Source organism: Staurois parvus, unplaced genomic scaffold, assembly GCF_062004578.1.
Source record: "Staurois parvus isolate SC_StPar_1 unplaced genomic scaffold, SC_StPar_1.0 ptg000657l, whole genome shotgun sequence".
NCBI lineage: Eukaryota > Metazoa > Chordata > Amphibia > Anura > Ranidae > Staurois > Staurois parvus.
In genome coordinates, this window is record NW_028318453.1 from 5,417,143 (window position 1) to 5,432,163 (window position 15,021).

Here is a 15,021-nt window from a genome sequence, read left to right on the forward strand (position 1 = left end):
AATATTTAATTTAGAAAATGACATGGTATGAGTACAGCCAATGTGGTGCTTCCTGTGTAAAAACCAATCAGCAAGATCTCAGCTAGCTAGTTCTTCCAATAATATCACCTAAAGCTACATTGTGTGTGTTTAAAGAAAATTACTACTAAAATATCTTTTTGCAAAATTTTTTTTTTAAATAAACTTTCTCAGAACGTTTTCCCAAGCAATCCACATTGTAACACAATGACCCCTCCTCCTGTTCATGAACACAACCCTGCCCTGTGTGTATGCAGGTTGCTATGCAGCCATGTCTCCTGGAAACATTTGTGCTCATTTGGTAGTGCTGGCAGAGCTGTACTCGTTAGCTGACAACAGAAAGATCCAGACAATATTTATATTCCAATTCCCCTAAAGTTGTCTACCGGTCCTTTGAGGATGAGCAACAGCAGTCTGAGCAACAACGGCGATCCCCCATCTCCATCCAGCGTCCCAGGAGCCAAGGCAGCTTATGGAAGCAGACACCTTGATAATAATAGAAATACAGCTTTCCGCTCCGTCTCTCCAACTATTTCACTAACAGGAGAAGAACAAGAGGTAAACCTTAAGAATATGATGTTCATTAAATACATAATTGTATGCATTTTTTTTTAATGTGGCTCAGAAGGTGTTAAAAAATGTTGGGTAGTTTAAAGGAAGAAAATGGGCATCTGTACCATACAACCTTTCTTTATTTAATTAATGTGTGCTATGATATAAAACTGTAATGAACAAAGTAGATTATCCTAGCCCACACGGAAGAAAAAAATATATTTGAAATATATTTTAAAAATATTCTTCCCAAATATATTGACATATATTTGAAATGCTACAATTTTGGCCATATTCAATATATTTCAAAATATATTTCACTAAATATATATATATATATATATATATATATATACAAACTGCATGTTGACATGCATTTTTTATATATTAAAAAATATATGAAAAATATTTTTTTTAATTTATTTTTTTTATAAAATATATTGTTCAGATTTATAAAGACATACAGTATATTTGAAATTTATTTTTCAAAATATTTTTCATATATTTTGTAATAAAAACGCATTTCAACATGCAGTACATATATACATATATATTTATTGAAATATATTTTGCATTTCAAATATCAATATTTGAATATGTAAATATATTTGGGAAGAATATTTTTAAAATATGTTTCAAATATATTTTTCTTCCATATGGGAATATACATTAATAAATGAAGAATGGTTGTATGTTATAAAAAAAACAGTCGATAAAAAGCTACTCCTTTGTTCAAATTTCTGATCCATCAGCCTGGCCAAACTTTTTTTTATATAATGTTTGAGTATTAACTTTAGTGTATGTGCAGTGAAAGCATTATTCCTTTTTTTCTATATGACAAAATGGGACACATATAAATCATCATTTTCAGTGCTTTATTCGGCTCTTACGTATTAGGTCACCTAACAGTCCATATATTTTGTTTTCTATAATCATCATTTGGCAAGGGTGATTTTTTGAATGTGTCAACCCCTCTTCATGAATCAGTGAAGGGTGATATATATATATATATATATATATATATATATATTTTTTTATTATTTTATATTCCAATATTTATATTGAGAAACAAGCATATAAAAGCATAAAACGAGATGGCAAAAAAAAAAGTCCACCTACATGGTGGAACGAGATATAGAATCAGAATCATAACACTGATAGGCATGCAAAAAGATTATCGAAAAGTGGCATTACAAATACACACAGAGAGTGCCATAACCATCAAGACGTACAGGTTTCATAAATCAATAAACAGAAATTGAACCAAAGGAATGAACCAAATGTGACAGAAATAATTGAGCGAATAGAGTAGAAAAAGAGAGAAGAAAGGGAGAAAAGAAGAAGGAAATTACTCCTAAGGGAAAGTAAGAAAATAAGAGGGGGGGGGGGGTCAGCTGTAGGACTCTCATGATACAGTAATGTAATTAATCCAAGGCTCCCAAGTCCTCTCAAATCTGGACATATCGTCATTGACAATACTTGTCAGTTTATCGTTAACCATTATCCAGTTAAGTTTTTGTTTCACCCTGTCTAACGGGATCAAAGATTGTTTCCAACTTCTAGCTATGGTAATGCGAGCCGCCAGTAATAGGCATAAAATGAGTTTAGTCAATTTTTTGGGGATGTCAGAGGGTAGTATATTGAACAAAGCTACTTCTGGCGATCTACGGTTACTAACTCCTGTTACTGAGTATATAGAATTGAATATGCGGATCCAGAACCTGCTCACAACTGGACATTTCCACCAAACGTGGAACATGGTACCCTCTTGACCACAGCGTCGGAAACAGCTAGATGACACTGAGGGATACATTATGGCTAGGTGAGTAGGAACCAAATACCATCGAAGTAACGTTTTATAGTTGGATTCAACATGATTAATGTTAATCGAGATCCTCGATAGAGTATGAGCCGCATTCCGCCATGTATCTAAATCTAATGAACTATTTAAATCCCTCTCCCGTTGGGTCATGTAGGATAATTTAGTGAGGGGATCAACCAATGAAGCATAAATAATGGATAAACGGCCTTGCATCATCCCACTTGCCCCACAGGAGACCTCGAGGGAAGTAAGCGCACAAGGTTCTGTGAGTAATCTAAGTTTGCTATTGATAAAAGAGCGACGTTGATGATAACGGAATATTTCTCCGTGAAGCATCTTATAATTAGTCACAAAATATTGAGGAGACCGAGGATGAACCCCATCTAAATAGTCTCCGATACGTAACAACCCCTTACTAATCCACCACTGGAACCTCGAGGAAGATAGACCCGGGGCAAAGTCAGGATTACCAAACACTGGGGCCAACGGGGTATGTGGAGAGGAGAAAGGTTTACGAGCTCGCCATCTATCCCACACCGATAATGAATAGGATAGAGTAGGACACAAAATAGGAGGACGCAATCCACTGGGAAGCAACATGAGAGTACCAATAGCATATGGACGGCATGAAAGAGCCTCAATCCCAACCCATTGGGGGACATATCCCCTGGCCGTAGTACACGATAACTGTGCTATTTGGGCCACCTGAAAGTATGCTAAAAGATTAGGGAGTCCCAAACCGCCATGCCTCTTCAGAGAAAATAAGGTAGATTTGTTAAGCCTAGGGTGTTTTCCCCTCCATACAAATCTAGAGACTGCTGCTTGTAGTAATAACAGTTCCCATTTGGGGATCATGATTGGTAGTGTCCTGAAATAGTACAATAATCTTGGTAGAAAGGTCATTTTAATAGAATTAATTCTACCGAACCAGGTAAGTGAGAGATCCTGCCAGTCTTGTAAGTCATTTTTAAGTCGTTTGAAAAGCGGGAGATAGTTGGCCTTGTATAACGTTGATATAGATTTCGTAAGGTGAATCCCTAGATAGGGGAGAGAACCAGGGGCCCATTTAAAATCTAAATTTTCCCGGCAGTAACGAGCCTCCAAATCTGGTAACGAGATATTTAAAGCAACCGTTTTAGATGAGTTGAGCGTAAGACCGGAGGCCTCAGAAAACCGATGAAACAAATGGAAGAAACCAGGCAGAGATATTGGAGGATTAGATATGTACATGAGAACATCATCAGCAAATAGGGCGCATTTATGATCCTGTTGACCACAGTAAACGCCCGAGATAGTGGGATCAACGCGAATAGCAATCGCAAGTGGTTCCATTGCCAACGCAAAGAGCAATGGAGAAAGAGGACATCCCTGTCTAGTTCCTCCTTCTATCAAAAAAGGGACTGATTTATATCCACAAATGGAAACTTGAGCGGACGGAGTAGAATAGAGGGCCCGCAACAGCGTCGTAAAATAAGGGCCAAACCCGAATTTGTCTAACGTTCGAAATAAATAGTCCCAGGACAGACTGTCGAATGCTTTCTGAATATCCAGTGACAGTAGTAGAATTTCCCTCTGTGGAGACCCATCCCAATTGGACTGCACAGCTGACAGCAAAGCTACAGTCCGTCTAATTTGGTCTGATGTTTGTCGACCGCTTATGAATCCTGATTGGTCATCATGAATATATAGGGCCAAGAAGTTATGAAGACGTAGGGCCAGGATTTTAATAAGAATCTTTAAATCACAATTAATTAAGGAAATAGGCCAGTAATTGGAGACCATAGCGGCATCCTTGAGAGGCTTGAGAATGACACTGATGAATACCTTATTTTCATCTGGGAGTACCACTCCTCCATCCCACAAATAATTAAAGTAGAGGGCCATATGGGGCGTCAGAATATCAGGGAAAGCTTTATAGTAATTATTGGGAAGACCATCCGGTCCTGGGGCCTTATGAGAGGCAAGAGATTTCACCGCATTCCCGATTTCTTCACATGAGATAGGTCGTTCCATCCCCCTATGGGCCTCCTGGAGGGGGGGAAGTGAAATAGACTCCAAAAAAGTATCAAGAGAAGAAGAAGAACCCCCTTTGGGCGAGCTATAAAGTTGTAGAAAGAATAAAATTTGTGGAGGCTCTTACCAGGGTCCTGGGATAACGAACCGTTATCCAGTCTGAGTTTGGGGAGGGCCGTCTGGGAATGTCTGGGAGTTAGCTTGCATGCTAACAGGGTGCCAGGTCTGTCCCTCCAAGTAAAAAATTTATGATTAGACCAACAAAGTTGTTTGTCAGCAGTGGTAGTAAGACACAAGTTAAGTTCCAGTCTGGCCTGGTCAAGTTTAAGTAACAAATCAGGACTGGGATTTTGCTTATGTTGAGCAACCAGGTCAGTGCATGACTAAGTTTTAGTAGTATGTAGGTCATTTTGGGCTTTTTTTAGATGAGTTGAAAGTTGAATAATATATCCCCTGACTGAGGCCTTATGAGCTGCCCAATTAATCGCCGGGTTCGTGTCCTCTGCTTTATTAAAGTCAAAAAATGTCTGTAGGTGTGAGGAGATTTCCCGACAATTAGAGGGGTTACTCAAGATAGAGTCATTAAGACGCCAGTGAAAAGCCGTCTTACCAGGTGTCTCGGACGACAAGGTTATAGAAACTGGGTTGTGGTCAGACCAGGGCGTGGAGAAGATTTTTATTGTAACAAGTTTGGGGAGTGAATGTGTATGAAGAAAAATATGATCAATGCGGGAATAACTGTTATGAGCCCTGGAGTAGTGGGAGTAGTCTCGGGAAGTAGGATTAGCCTCCCTCCATGCATCAATAAAGTCATAGCGATATAAGAGTTGAGCCAACTTAAGGCTCCATCTAGAAAGAGGCTGAAGCATGACGGTTTGGGAACTATCTAGAGTCTGGAACAATGCTAGATTAGAGTCACCAGCCAGAATAACATCACCTTCAAATTCTCCGACCAGAGTGCTTAGCATGGACTGGAAAAATACAACCTGATTGGTATTTGGGGTGTAATAAATTAGAAAAGTGATAAGGTTTCCTCCCAAGTGGCCTTTCACCAGAAGATATTGCCCCTCCTTGTCCCGGATAATTTTAGATTTGGTAAAGGACATTCGGTGAGAAAAGCAAAGGGCCACCCCCCGTTTTTTCTCTGTAGCGTTAGCAAAAAAGCAGAGAGGGTAATTTTTATGGATATAGCATGGAGAGAAGGAGGGGGGAAAATGTGTCTCCTGTAAGGCTACTATATCTGCTCCAAGGGAGTGGTATGAGCTAAAGGCCTGTATGCATTTGGATGGGGAATTAAGCCCTTGGACATTGTGAGAAATTAGACGAATACCTCCTCTAGTTGACCGTAGGGAAGACATTATAAGTAATTAAGGAGCTAATCAGGATAGAGACCCCTCGTTCCCGAAAAGTGAAAAGGTCCCTAAGAGTCCTTAAATGTTGCCAGGTGACCCCAGAGAAGAACAAAGAAAGACAAAGAGAGAAAAATCGGAGAAAAAGGGAAGAGAAAGGAGAAGACATTCGGAACACAAAAGTCCGAATGTCAAGTAACCGCGGTACATGAAACAATACTATATAAATGAATCAAACAATGTACCAGGAAATACAGAGCAATAGCCCTGTGGTGGAATGGATCTGCCCAGAGAGACGATCTCGGGAAAGAGTCTTCCAGTCAGGGAGAGTACAAAGACACTCTCCGGCACCGACAGTAACAGTAACCCATCAGCAATAAATCAAAAGTATAGTGCATAAAATATAAGAACACAATGAAACCGTTTGAAATGGTATTCAGCAAACAGATGCAATATAAACCCCAAGTCCCGCCCCCAGCCCCCCCGCCAATCCCCCCACACCAACATAGCAGCAGCGGCCAACGCTCTTAGGAGCCACAGAGAGGCCACCACCAATCAACACATCACAATGAAAAGTCCCCAAAAGGACACAGAAGTTCAAGAGATCTTCCCAGGTGGATTCCGGGACCCCCTCTTCTTAGATGATGGTGTAGTCCACAATGGCTGGAGCAGCGGAGGTCGAGGAGCCGATCCCGTAGGGGAATGGGATGCCGGACTGCGAGAGATAATACCCAGCTGAAACAGCAACTCCTCGCCATCCTGGAATGTAGCAAACCCAAAGGACTTTCCATTAAGAGTGAACTGCAGACGAAAAGGGTAGGCCCAATGATATCTAATGCCCTTTTGAACCAAGTGAGAGAGTAGTGGCTTGAGGGATCGCCGCTTCTGGATAGTGGCCAGAGAGACATCAGCAAAGATTTGTATCTTGTGCCCTGTATGTTCTAGGTCCGGATTTTCCCTGCCATACCGCATTACCGCTTCCTTGACCTGGAAAAATGAGGCTTGACGGTGATATCTCTAGGAGGCCCCCCTTGCCGGGGAGAATCAATGCCCTGTGAATACGATCTATCTCAAGATAAAGGTCATCAATGTCGGGCAAAGCAGCCCGCATGAGGGTGTGTGCGCAGCTAGTGAGCTCCTTAACCGACTCAGGGAGTCCTCGAATGCGAAAATTGTATCGCCTGGCCCGATTCTCCAAATCATCAATTTTAGTGTATGCTTCCTACAGGTGATCATGTTAGAATTTCGGGAGACACTATGGGCTGTCACATCAACTTTAGCCTCAATACTGTCCAGACGGTGGCCCAAGACCTGAAAATCCTGCTTAAGGTCAGCCGCCAATTTTGAGGTAGCTCTGTTGAGTTCTCGTTGCAGCAGATCTGCGAACCGAGCTATCAAAGTCGCGTCACCCGAATATAGAAGCGGGTCAGGAGGAATTGTTGGCGAGGAAGCCTGGCTGTCATCTGCGGGCTCTGGACTGCTATGCTGGCTGGAAAAAATGGCAGCGATCTCGCTGCTCAATGGCGAGGAGGCAGGGGAGTCACGGCCCAAGGAACAGGCCGAAGCCTGGGACTCTGGTGGTACAGGGCTGGAAGGTGACTGGGGGGGCTGCAGGGAGTCACTCACCCCAGCTGTTGATGCTGCTGCAATTCTCATTAGTCCAGTGTGGGAAGAGGTGCTCGTTTAACCGACTCAGGGAGTCCTCGAATGCGAAAATTGTATCGCCTGGCCCGCTTCTCCAAATCATCAATTTTAGAGTCTGCTTCCTACAGGTGATCATGTTAGAATTTCGGGAGACACTATGGGCTGTCACATCAACTTTAGCCTCAATACTGTCCAGACGGTGGCCCAAGACCTGAAAATCCTGCTTAAGGTCAGCCGCCAATTTTGAGGTAGCTCTGTTGAGTTCTCGTTGCAGCAGATCTGCGAACCGAGCTATCAAAGTCGCGTCACCCGAATATAGAAGCGGGTCAGGAGGAATTGTTGGCGAGGAAGCCTGGCTGTCATCTGCGGGCTCTGGACTGCTATGCTGGCTGGAAAAAATGGCAGCGATCTCGCTGCTCAATGGCGAGGAGGCAGGGGAGTCACGGCCCAAGGAACAGGCCGAAGCCTGGGACTCTGGTGGTACAGGGCTGGAAGGTGACTGGGGGGGCTGCAGGGAGTCACTCACCCCAGCTGTTGATGCTGCTGCAATTCTCATTAGTCCAGTGTGGGAAGAAGTGCTTGTTTTCTCCCTCTGGGGGAGAGGTGCTGCCGTGAGAGAGGCAGAGGAGGCACCAGGAGCCACGGGCGCCGATCCGGCCGCCATCTTGGATCTCCCAGTCTCTGCAGGGAGCTGCATCTGGGAGCCTCCACGGCTCTTCACCGCCAGTTCAGGACAGGGGGGGGCCCCAGGAGCGAGGCAGCACTATGCCCTTATATGGGCTGCTATCGGTGCCGGAGATGTGCGGAGCTAATGCCGGGACATCCGATCCCGGCGGCCACGCATGCGCACTCCCTTTTTTTTAATTTTAATTTCAAAGGAATTTTAATCTCATTGCTTATTTGGTGGTTTTAGGGCTGTTTTTTCCCCCCATCTTATATAGATTAATATTATGATTATTAGCAGAGTGTACAGAATGGAGTACTATGGTACATAATATAAAAGTAGAGTGAAGCAGTGTGGCATAAATAACCTGTAGCGCGGCATATGGATTTTGGAGGTCTAGAATATGCAGCATATAAAATACTGCATTCCAGGGTAAGTAATATTCGGTGCAGCATGTGCAGTGCAATGTATAGTGCAAGGTATGGAGTGTGGTGGTCCAGTGTATTCAATGTACAGTGCAGGGTATGTAGGATAAGGGTCCTGAGAACATTATATGCATAGTAGCATTATAACTGTGTTAGTTCAGAGCAGGGGCGGACTGACCATTTGGAAACTCGGGCACTGCCCGAGGGCCCGGGGTCAGTAGGGGGCCCCATGAGATGCCCCTGGTACCTTTTTCATAGGCTTTTTTGAGTTTGAGCAAGGACACCGAGGCCCCATGATCCCCTATTACCCGGGGGCCCCGTGAGTTGTCAGTCCGCCCCTGATTCAGAGCTTGTAATGTACAGTGTGGTATACTGAGTGCATTGGTCCAGAGTATTGAGTATGGTGGTCCAGGCCATGATATATGCAGTGTAGTGTTTGGAGTGTGGCATTAATTTCCCCCTGATCTGCCACTGTGAACTATGCATGTGAGGACAGCAGAATACACATTTTATGGAATGTTAGAACTGCAGATGTATTACACCATCTTTGAGTAGAGAATGGAGCCATTGTCCCTATTGCCAACAATGTGGTTTTCCAAAAAATGGTAAATGATGGCAACCATATCCTCTGCAAGATGGTGGCAGGGGATATGCACAGTTCTAACATTTATATAACATAATACTGGAACTGTGCATGTTTTATTTATTTATTTCAGGTACTTATATAGCCCCATCAATTTATGCAGCGCTTTACATATATATTGTACATTCATATCAGTCCCTAACACTCAAGGGGTGTACAATCTAAGGTCCCTAACTTACATTCATATACTAGGGCCAATTTATACAGGATCCAATTAAACTACCAGCATGTCTTTTGGAGTGTGGGAGGAAACTGGAGTACTCGGAGGAAACCCACGCAGGCACAGGGAGAACATGCAAACTCCAGGTAGGTGGTGCCATGGCTGGGATTCAAACCAATGACCCTAGTACTGCCAGGCGGAAGTGCTAACCATTTAGTCTCTGTGCTGCCCCATATCAAAGTTTGTGTATGGGGACTCCTGTACATAAAACCCATCTCTTGTTTATAAAAATGTTTGAATACATAAAGAGGAATACATAAATAACAGCAATAATGATGGTATTACTGGTGACAGCCTCTACTACCCAGTAGAAGAACCCCCTGGACTTGGGGGTCTAAAGTCCCTTCTACCAGGAAGCTACCAACTCTTAAGTCAGGGGCAGGTTTGCTCTGTCCTGTTGGACCTGCTAGGAGCTCCTGGTCCATATGTTTTACTGTACAGTGGTATAAGCACCATGGAGAGGCTTAGGATGAAGCTGGAATCAGTCACCTTCTAACAAATAGAATGCCTGTTTCACAAAGGCCAGGGCAGATTACACACGGCAAGTGTATCAATTCCTCAAGTGAGCACCAGTGTTTATAATCTACACTGCATTGTGCCTATGTTTGGAAGGGAACACAAATGTGGGGAAAAGGAGCAACAACGCAAAATAATGTGTGCTGCAGTGAAATATTGTGTACTTTCAATTTGGAATACTATAGAGATTATGTTCACAGAAAGTGCATATATCCTTCCTGCCTAGCACACCTGACATAAAGCAACCCATCCTCAGCAATCCTCAGATGTACTGTATATTATATTCTGAATGCTGCAGCCTGGCACATTGTTGACAGCCCATTGCCAAAATCTTCTTCCAGTTGCTAGTGCCTGCACAGATGACCCCATAAACTTCTACAGGACTATCTCCCAAGTGTCTCCGGTCTAGGAGTGATGATTACATATAAATCTAACACAATCAACTGAGCAGACATGGCCAGTGGGACAAGGATTTCCAGTTGAGTTGTCAACATTGCCAGCAGGCTGTGCCTCTGAGCTTAAGGTAAACTTAAAGGGGAACTACACTGCATCTGAGCACCGCAAACCAATTCATTTTTACTATTTGAAGCAAACTCACCCATCCATGTCTTTATTTTGTTGAGAAATCATTTTGATGGCCGTGACCATCTTGCATAAGTGCAGATGATTCGTGTAGCATTTACTTCCTAGAATCCATCTGCCCTTAGCTCATGTATGCAGACAGGAGGGTGTGCTTAGCTGAGAAAACCCCTCCTCCCTTCCTGAAGACTCCTGGGATGTATGACATCATTTGTTTAGACCTGGAAACCAGGAGGTAACTGAATAAATTTAAAAAAAGCTTTTAAACAAGTAAATATAATATACCTTCATATCTGTTTATTTATGATAGCAGTTTAAGGATTGAAAAAGTTCATGTTGATTCAGAGAGTAAAATTCCACTTTAGTGAAGGGGTGGGTGGGTTACTTTACAGTCAGGTCCATAAATATTATGACATCGACACAATTCTAACATTTTTGGCTCTATACACCACCACAATGGATTTGAAATGAAACAAACAAGATGTGCTTTAACTGCAGACTGTCAGCTTTAATTTGAGGGTATTTACATCCAAATCAGGTGAACGGTGTAGGAATTACAACAGTTTGCATATGTGCCTCCCACTTGTTAAGGGACCAAAAGTAATGGGACAGAATAATAATTATAAATCAAACTTTCACTTTTTAATACTTGGTTGCAAATCCTTTGCAGTCAATTACAGCCTGATGTCTAGAACGCATAGACATCACCAGACGCTGGGTTTCATCCCTGGTGATGCTCTGCCAGGCCTCTACTGCAACTGTCTTCAGTTCCTGCTTGTTCTTGGGGCATTTTCCCTTCAGTTTTGTCTTCAGCAAGTGAAATGCATGCTCAATCGGATTCAGGTCAGGTGATTGACTTGGCCATTGCATAACATTCCACTTCTTTCCCTTAAAAAACTCTTTGGTTGCTTTTGCAGTATGCTTTGGGTCATTGTCCATCTGCACTGTGAAGCGGTGTCCAATGAGTTGTGAAGCATTTGGCTGAATATGAGCAGATAATATTGCCCGAAACACTTCAGAATTCATCCTGCTGGTTTTGTCAGCAGTCACATCATCAATAAATACAAGAGAACCAGTTCCATTGGCAGCCATACATGCCCACGTCATGACACTACCACCACCATGCTTCACTGATGAGGTGGTATGCTCAGGATCATGAGCAGTTCCTTTCCTTCTCCATACTCTTCTCTTCCCATCACTCTGGTACAAGTTGATCTTGGTCTCATCTGTCCATAGGATGTTGTTCCAGAACTGTGAAGGCTTTTTTAGAAGTCGTTTGGCAAACTCTAATCTGGCCTTCCTGTTTTTGAGGCTCACCAATGGTTTACATCTTGTGGTGAACCCTCTGTATTCACTCTGGGGAAGTCTTCTCTTGATTGTTGACTTTGACACACATACACCTACCTCCTGGAGAGTGTTCTTGATCTGGCCAACTGTTGTGAAGGGTGTTTTCTTCACCAGGGAAAGAATTCTTCGGTCATCTACCACAGTTGTTTTCCGTGGTCTTCCGGGTCTTTTGGTGTTGCTGAGCTCACGGTGCGTTCCTTCTATTTAAGAATGTTCCAAACAGTTGTTTTGGCCACGCCTAATGTTTTTGCTATCTCTCTGATGGGTTTGTTTTGTTTTTTCAGCCTAATGATGGCTTGCTTCACTGATAGTGACAGCTCTTTGGATCTCATCTTGAGAGTTGACAGCAACAGATTCCAAATGCAAATAGTACACTTGAAATGAACTCTGGACCTTTTATCTGCTCATTGTAATTGGGATAATGAGGGAATAACACACACCTGGCCATGGAACAGCTGAGAAGCCAACTGTCCCATTATTTTTGGTCCCTTAACAAGTGGGAGGCACATATGCAAACTGTTGTAATTCCCACACCATTCACCTGATTTGGATGTAAATACCCTCAAATTAAAGCTGACAGTCTGCAGTTAAAGCACATCATGTTCGTTTCATTTCAAATCGATTGTGGGGGTGTATAGAGCCAAAAATGTTAGAATTGTGTCGATGTCCCAATATTTATGGACCTGACTGTAGGTCAAGGGGCCTAGGGAGAATGGATAAATATGCTTTCTGAGGGTGGAATTACTAAAAGCATACAGGCTGTACAGGATTTTCCGTGAGATTAGTTAATTCAGTAAAAATTAAGAATCACATACAAGGAAAATAAATAAAACAAATGATAATTATATATATATATATATATATATATATATATATATATATATATATACATATATACTCTCTCTCTCTCTTTATTTATTTATTTATTCTTGTACCTTTTTGGATGATAGAAGTCAGCAGAGCTTCACCTCATTCCCTAAGCTGAGGGCTATTTGCCTTAGTAAATCAGCCCATTTGAATGGGCATTATGGTAAATTCTATGCTAGCCTTTCTCAACCTGAGGTGCCTTAACCTCCCTAGCAATATATATCAGTATTTCTGTGCTCAAAGCGGTACATGTTTTTGCACTGAGCAAAGTCGCAAAATCATTTTCAGTGTCTGATGACGAATTTCCCCACGAATCATTATCACTCAATTCTGCAAGTAGTTCTGATTTACTATCGCCATTTTCTAGCTGGTCTAAAACCGCTTTTGACCTAAAGGGATGCTTTTTGGACGCCATGGACATTTCTCAGTTTCCAGGCAGAAAGAACAGTAAATATGCAGGCAGGGCACAGGACAAAGCACTAGGGACAAAATGTATGTGAAATGGTTTGATACAGTAATGTTTTACTATGTGATTTTAGTGTATTTACTGAATGTCACTTTTTGACATTTTTTAATTTCCGGCCAGTTCCGTCCCCGTACATCCTGACATCGCATAAGACAGATGCCGGCATTGGCCGGAGGACATTGCCAGGGATGCTGCAGGGGGGACATCGCAGGAGTGCAGGACAAGGTAAGTGCAGAAGGGATCCCGGAGCAACGCTGCAAGGTATTCCCGAGTGTAGCTTGGGGTTACCGCTTGTGGTGCTGAAACTTTACCCCAAGCTACACTCGGGAATACCTCCAGGGAGGTTAAGGTTTCTTCATGGGTGCCTTGGCAAAATGTCTAAAAATTGCCCAAAACATGTATACAAGTCTGCCTTTTAGTTACACAAAGCCATGGGTTTTCATTGTGCACCACTACAACCGTCTAGCTGCCGGCGACCTGACAACCAATGACATCATCAGTTGATAAGGAGGATGTCAGTTGTCTGCACAGCATCCTAGTTTAACCCTCCCCTGTCCCTCTCCATCAGTGCTGGGATCACATTAGCTCAGTGATGGAGAAAAACTGGGGGAGAAGAGAAACACTGGAATACTACTACCAGTGTGCAAAAGTGTATTTGCTTTGGAAGAATAAATCACCTCTAATGTTAGGTGTCCTACATGTGTGGATGTTGCTGCGTTATATAAAACTTTTCACATTTAGAATGGGGTGCCCATTTAAAATTATGGATAGTCCTGAGGCACCCCATTTTAGAATGGGATGCCTCAAGACTGTTCATCATTTTAAAGGGTGCCTCAGGACTGTCCATAATTTTTAAGGGTGCCTTGACTGAAAAAAGGTTGAGAAACATTGTTCCATACTGTTAGATTTTAGCTCTAGCTAAAGCTTTTAATTTTGTTTTAAACAGATAAACAAGATTTTTATTGGCATCTGTGTCAGCTCTGGGAACATTTTCCTTTGTGTCCTCTGGGGAGATTTTCCCTTGCTTTCAGTCTGGACTAGAGCTGATGGGATATTTTTTAGCAGTGTGAGGAAGGCTTCAAACTTCTAAGTAGCTCTTTCTTAACTCTATAACAAAATGGTTTGTGTTAAGCTCTAAGGAGCTGTTCCCAGATATAGAAATATTCAGGAACATATTTGTCTTGAAACATGCACCTGTGAAAATGTGAAAACAAATGAACTATACTCCGAAAAGTGTTAAATTAACCTCCCTGGAGGTATTCCTGAGTGTAGCTCGGGGTAAAGATTCAGCACCACAAGCGGTAACCCCGAGCTACACTCAGGAATACCCTGCAGCGCTGCTCCGGGATCCTTTCTGCACTTACCTTGTCCTGCACTCCCGCGATGTCCCCCCTGCAGTGTCCCTGGCAATGTCCTCTGGCCGATGCCGGCATCTATCTTTCGGGTTCTGTTCCCTGCATCGTCAGGACGTACAGGGACGGAACTGGCAAGAAATTTGGAAATTTTAAAAGTGACATTCACTAACTTCACTAAAATCACATAGTAAAATATTACTGTATCAATCCATTTGGAATACATATTGTCCCTAGTGCTTTGTCCTGTGCCCTGCCTGCATTTTTACTGCTCTTTCTGCCTTGAAACTGAGAAAAGTCCATGGCGTCCAAAAAGCGTCCCTTTAGGTCAAAATCGGTTTTAGAGCAGCTAGAGAACAGCGATAGTAAATTAGAACTACTTGCAAAATTACGTGATAATGATTCGTGGGGAAATTCGTTATCAGACACTGAAAACGATTTTGCGACTTTGCTCAGTGATGTGCGAACTTGGCACTCTATTTCAAATTTCAGTGTTTTTGGTTTGATTATATTATTGAATTAAATGTATTAATATTATATTATT

At 42.5% G+C, this 15,021-nt stretch overlaps 1 protein-coding gene across 1 annotated transcript in view; it reads left to right on the plus strand.

Moving 5' to 3' along the window:
• Window positions 1–310: 310 nt before the first annotated feature.
• CCDC170 (coiled-coil domain containing 170) overlaps window positions 311–15,021 on the plus strand; it is a 116,249-nt gene continuing 101,538 nt past the window's right edge. The window contains exon 1 of the mRNA XM_089694283.1: window positions 311–576. Within this exon, the coding sequence (XP_089550409.1) occupies window positions 418–576 (159 nt within the window). The 5' untranslated portion in view covers window positions 311–417. The remainder of the gene's footprint in view (window positions 577–15,021) is intronic.